This window comes from Bison bison, unplaced genomic scaffold, assembly GCF_000754665.1.
Source record: "Bison bison bison isolate TAMUID 2011002044 unplaced genomic scaffold, Bison_UMD1.0 scf7180017864072, whole genome shotgun sequence".
Lineage (NCBI taxonomy): Eukaryota > Metazoa > Chordata > Mammalia > Artiodactyla > Bovidae > Bison > Bison bison.
The window spans coordinates 4,651,183-4,657,182 of record NW_011494644.1 but is presented as its reverse complement, the minus strand read 5'-3'; the positions used below and the strand labels follow the sequence as shown (position 1 = coordinate 4,657,182).

Genomic DNA, 6,000 nt, shown 5'->3' with positions numbered 1-6,000 from the left:
GCCAGGGGGAGGGCAGGGGGTGGGAGGAGGTTCCCACCTTTGTCCCCCTGCCCTGTCCCCCAGAGCTGGGCCTGCGGCAGCCCAGGTAAGGAAAGAAGCAGCAAACACACAGCGGGTCACACTCTGCTCTGAGCGCCTACCATCGATCACTAGTTTGGTGCCTCCAACGTTTATAGACTCAATCTGCTCTTTTTGTAGCTAAAAGGCAAGACGGAGGTGTGAGAGTCGAGGTGCTGTCTCAGCCCTGTAGCTGAGGGTGTGCGGCTGGGCTTGGGTGGGGCGGGGTGGGGGGCTGCAGCTCAGAGGCAGGGATTCCCAGGGGCCCCTGGTAGTGTGGGGGCCCTGGGCTCTAGTGCCCCTCTCTGCTCCCGTTTGCCTGGGCTACTGGGGATTTCCACCCCCCATCTGGCAGTCAGCTCCCTCACCTATAAAGTGAGGGAAGAGTCCCTTGGATGGTTGGCAGGATTTAATAAGCCCCATGAGAGGACCTGATGCAGGGCTTCACACAGAAAAGAGCCTCAAATATGTTGGATTGCTTCCTGGCTCTAGAAGTTTCAGCTTCCTTATCCATAAGACAAAGACAGTAATACTGCCGTCTACCCTAGTGAGAGGGCGGGGGTGTGAAAAATAAAAACAACTGGGCCACAGTGAGAGTTGCTTGTGTGTCAGGGGCACAGCGAAGCCTTTACATCTCATTTAATCCCTACAACCACACAGGGAAGTGGGTTCCATACTGATTTTCAAGCTATATTTATTCTTGTTGCAGTTGTTTTCAATAGGTAATATAATCACAAGGTTAAAACTACTCAAACAGTAAAACTAGTATGCAACGAAGAAGAAATTTGCCTCCCATTTCTAATACAAATGTGAGTATATGCCTTTTATTTAAAAAAAAAAAGTGTCAAATGCTGTTTTCCCCCACAGTACCTAGGAAATTGTTCTGTTATCAGCACATATTGAGTTACCTCATTCTTTCGCCTTCTTTTGAATGGCTGCATAGAAGTTCATTGTTAGGCTATATCACAATTTATTTAAATAGTCCCCATTAGTTGGGCATTTTGGTTAGTTCCTGCTTTGTTATTAAAACCAATGCTGCAAATACATAAGTAAGTGTAGTTTCTGAGTCAAAGGCTGTTGCATGCGTTGACAGATACTGTTACACTGCTGTCTGGGGAGGTTGTGCCATTAGCTCTAGTTGTGTCCTCACTTAACAGATGAGGAAACAGAGGTGCAGAGAGGTTAACTAACTTTCCTAGTCACACAGCTAGAAAATGGCAGAACTGGCACTTGGTCTCATGGGCCAAATGTAGGCTGGGTATAGCCCAAATCCTCCCTGGAATAGGTGAAGAGCATAATGAACACCCAGGGATTAGGGGGGCGGGCAGAGCCAGGACCTAAGCCCTGTGTGTGGGGGGTGTCTCACCTGCTCAGCACCAGACATTCCGTAGGAGGCCACGTGGAAAACACAGTCCACCCCTTCGAAGGTACGGTGCAGAGCCTCTGCATTGCGGACATCAGCCTGAAACAGAGGAGAAAGACATGGAGGTAGGAGGTCTGGGCCCAAGGTAATCAGACATTACAGCTGTGGCAGGTCCCAGAGCCAGCCCCCTGACCCCACCCAGGCCCAGCATCTGCAGAGCCCGGACAAGCTGTGGGGCAGGATTTACTAGATGATTCCACTGGGCATCCGTCTTCATCATCATCAGCCCCGTCTATGGAGCTAAGTCACAGAGAACGCGCTCAGAGTTTTACACGCACTGTCTCAACTCCCCATAAGTCTCTAGTGAAGCAGATACTGTTGGTGTCCCCTTTCTGTGGATGAAGACGTGAGACTCAGAGGTGTGGGGCCCTGTGGCCGTGGCGGCTCAGCTGGGAGCTGGAGTCTGACTCTGAAGCCTGTGCTCTTCATTCACTACCAGCGACTGGTTACACATCAGACACCAACCTCTGACCTCCACCCCCACCCTGCCCCCCCGCCCATCCCCCAAGACTCATCACTGCACCTGGATGAACTCAGTCCCTGGGCACAGCTCCCACTGGGGTCTGCGGAGGTCGAGCAGGATGACAGAAGTGCCGCTCTTGGCCAGGCTGGAACCCAGGCTAAAGCCCAGGTAGCCTGCTCCTCCGGTGACCACAACCTTCTGCCTTGAGGCCCAGGGGTGGCCTGAGTCTTCTGCTGTTGAGCCGGTGTTGGGATTGTTATTGGCTCACTGGGTCTTTGCCCAGCCCCTGATCCCCGCCTGGGTCCAGGCCCTACCTCTCGGCCAGGGGAAGGTGAAGCTCCTAAATCAGGCACTGACCCAGCTCCTGAAGCAGCAGTAGGCCGCTGCCCAGGACCCGACACTGCTCCAGACCCTTGTCTGGGTCCCAGAACATCACTAGGCCCCTGCCCAGGACCCAACACTGCTCCAGACCCTTGTCTGGGTCCCAGAACATCACTAGGCCGCTGCCCAGGACCCAGCACTGCTCCAGACCCTTGTCTGGATCCCAGAACATCACTAGGCCCCTGCCCAGGACCCAACACTGCTCCAGACCCTTGTCTGGGTCTCAGAACATCACTAGGCCCCTGCCCAGGGCCTGACACTGCTCCAGACCCTTGTCTGGGTCCCAGAACATCACTAGGCCCCTGCCCAGGGCCTGACACTGCTCCAGTCCCTGGTCCATATTCTGTAGCAGCACCAGGCCTTGATCCACGTTCTGGAACTATACCAGGCCCCAGCCCAGGTCCAGACACATTCCCCAGGCCTGAGACCCCACCCCAGGCCTGACAGACGGGGCAGCTCTGCTGGCCCTGTCCTGCAGCTTTGCAGGCCTCTGGGGAGGAGACTGCCGGGTTGGGCTTCATCTTCTACTGAGCCATGTGGACCCGGGATCTATCCACCTGTAGGGAAAAACAGAAGAGCATATGCTCTAGAGTTGTCTTGAGTCATGTGGATTATCACACTCCTGGGGGCTTAGGGGACTTGCTGGTGGGAATTAGAGACCCTCTGAGTTCCCAAATCTATCCCTGTTGGAATCTTGAGAACTTCCAAGGTGGCTGCTGCCTTCCTCAGAGAGTCAGAGACAAAGCAGCCAAGGACTTGGGATTCACAGCTCAGGAACCCAGGGCCCAAAGCCACACCACATGGCTGAGATTTACACCAAGCATTCCTTACTTCTCTGCTGCTGCTGCTAAGTCGCTTCAGTCGTGTCCGACTCTGTGCGACCCCATAGACGGCAGCCCACCCGACTTCTCTACCAGCTCCTTAAAAGCCCAGTTCCCATGTAGTATTAGAGGGAGATGGATCAAATCATGCCACCTGATTGGGTTGGGTCGGGGGGAGGCACGGCGGTGACTGCTTTCTGATGGGGAAATGGGGAGGACTTCCTGGAGGAGGAAAGAAGGGAGGAGCCACATGGGATCCAAAGGGCCTTGGTAACTTGTCCAAGGGCTGGACCACCTCTGCCCTGGCAACTGCTGCCTCTGGTTCTCCCAGGTCCCCAGTAGTGCAGCTGGCTGACACCACAAGGCTTGCCCAACCCGCTGTGGGCTTCAGGATAAGGTCTGCGGTCCTTGGGGTCCGGCTCTGAGGATCCTGTCCTCCTCACTCAAGACTTAAAGCGAGCCAGGCTGTCAGTCACTGTCACCATCATCTCACCCCCTACCTCCTGCTCCACCTGAGGATAAGGCTGGACTACAGGCCGGATCACCATGATCATCATTAATAACAGCAGCAATGTGTACTGTGTATTCTGGGTCTACCAGAGTGTGCCAGGCCCTGCGGATACAGAGACAGGTAAACTCTGCTCCGCGTGGCACACAGTGGCTATAAAAAAAGAACAGGTGCGAGGGAGGGGACATATGTGTCCCTATGGCTGATACATGCTGCCGGATGGCAGAAACCAACACAAGGTTGTAAAGCAATTATCCTTCAATTTAAGATAAGTTAAAAAAAGAACAGGTGCAAATGTGTGACTGAGTGATGGGCGCACAGGTGTTGCTGGTGGTGGTCACAGGACAGAGTCTGGGACCGCTGTATGGTATCTTCTAGTCTCCTGTCACTGCCCTGCTGGCCATAGTTCTGAGTGAGGGATATAGTTAGGCGCCATACAAGCTCTGGCACTCACGGCTGTAACAGGTGTCTCCCCCCCAGATCTCAGTCATCACAGAGTATGAGTCCAGTTCCCCCAGCAGGAGAGGGAAGGAACCACAGAGTGGAACCCTTCTCTACCAGGCCTGGCACTCTGTGCTGGGAAACAGTCTGTGGCACCAGAGTATTTTTCTATCCTACGCGGATGCTTTCTGTGACAAAGGTTGGGACCCTGCCGCAGGTCGAATTTCCCGGGTGCGCCCTTGGGCAAGGTCCTTCTAACCTTACTGCACCTCAGCATCCACGTCTGCCTGATGAAACCACTAACCCTGTCCACCTTACCGATGGCAGGGCCCTCACAGGCCACCGGCACACATGGCGCCAGGAGGGCTTGGATCAGGTAGTGTCCGTGGCCCCCACCCAGTCTTGTGCCTGGGACAAAGCACGCTGTCACTAAACAGATGCTGAATGAAAGAATGAAACCCCTGGGAGCGGTTCTGCCTCTGGGAGCTTAGGGCTAAGAGAAGAGCTGGCCCCGGCACCGCCGCATTCAATCCTCCCAGCAGCCTTGTGCAGCGGAGGCTTACTGCCCCCATCATCAGGGAGGGAAACTGAGGCTCAGAGAACATTTGCGAACTCTGATAGAGTCTGAGTGAATGGCTGGCTCTGGATCCAGGTCGCTGGGGACCCAAAGCGGGGTCGGGTGAAAGGCAACAGGGAGAGGGGCAGGGACCACTCCAGACCCATCACCCCCGCTGGGTGGGTAGGAGCGGGGCAACCCATCCCATGTTGAAAGCCTCCTGCTGGGCAGGTCCTGCCTGCTGCGGCTGCTGCGCGCGCCCCCTCCCCGCGCCCGGCGCCCGGCGCCCCAGCGGCGCTTACCTGGCCGGGCTCCCGCGGCGCTGAGTGATCTCGGCAGCGCCCGCGCTTCGGTTGGTCTAGACGCTAGGCCGGATGCTGCGGGGCCTCGGCCTCCACCCGGCCTCCGCCTCCACGGGGCGGAGCCGGCCGCGGCTTCGGGGACCGCCCCGCGCCCGCCCCTTGCCTGTTTCCCCTGATCCTGCTGCCCACTCCACAACCTTGGTCTCTAAGGCGGGGACACGCAGGCTCTCCCAGAGGGGAAACCGAGGCCGGTCGAAGGGTGAAATGGGCCACGATGCTGGTGGGGAGAGGGCCGGAACGTCCTGCGTGCTGGGCCCGATCCTGCCTGCAGAGACGTCTTGAACCCCAAGAAAGGGTGTTTCTTTCTTCCACCCACCTATCCATCCATGTCCTCTCCCACGCGGTCCCTTCTGTTCAGCCTGCCTCCTGCTTCTTTCCTCCTGCCCTCCTTCCTTCCCTCCCCGCTTCCTCTCTTTCCATCTATTCATTTTCCCACTTTTCCATCCATCTCTGTCTATTCATCCAGCCTTCTACCAATTTAAAACTGTTTTTTGTCCGTTCATCTATTCACCGACATTCTGCCTTTCCACTTAATCCATCCAGCTTTTCATCCATCCAGTTCATTCTGTATCTTTCTTTCCTCCCTTCCACCCATCTGTCTACCCTTCATTTCTTGCATCCTCCACCCAACTCTGGGTTATCCATTCTCCAATGCCATCGTTCCACATTTAATAGGTTATTCTTGTGCTGTCCTTTCCCTTGCACTGGGGACCCAGATGGATCACACCATCCCTGGAAAACTCATTCACAAGTGGCAGTGGCAGAGAGGCAAGAATGTGCCCAGGAGTGGGCACAGCTGATGAAGTGGAGCTAGGGGTGGGGCTGTACTCCAAGGCTGACCCAGAACACCAAGGGCTGCTTACTTTGGAGAGGGCTAGTGCAGAGGCTTCACCTGTATGAACCTCCTTTGTGTGCGTGGGTAGGAGCGGGGAAGAGAAAAAACTCAGCCAGCACATGCTATATGGCAAGTGGTAAGGTATCTTGCTCA

General features: G+C 55.5%; 1 protein-coding gene across 1 annotated transcript in view; it reads right to left on the bottom strand.

The window, feature by feature from the left end:
- Window positions 1–2,845, bottom strand: part of LOC104986731 (putative short-chain dehydrogenase/reductase family 42E member 2) — a 19,988-nt gene extending 17,143 nt beyond the window's left edge. Inside the window, exons 1-5 of the mRNA XM_010837417.1 lie at window positions 2,710–2,845; window positions 2,301–2,480; window positions 2,004–2,176; window positions 1,424–1,519; window positions 141–198 (exon numbers count right to left, since the gene is read on the bottom strand). Of these exons, the coding sequence (XP_010835719.1) occupies window positions 141–198; window positions 1,424–1,519; window positions 2,004–2,176; window positions 2,301–2,480; window positions 2,710–2,845 (643 nt within the window). The remainder of the gene's footprint in view (window positions 1–140; window positions 199–1,423; window positions 1,520–2,003; window positions 2,177–2,300; window positions 2,481–2,709) is intronic.
- Window positions 2,846–6,000: the final 3,155 nt, after the last annotated feature.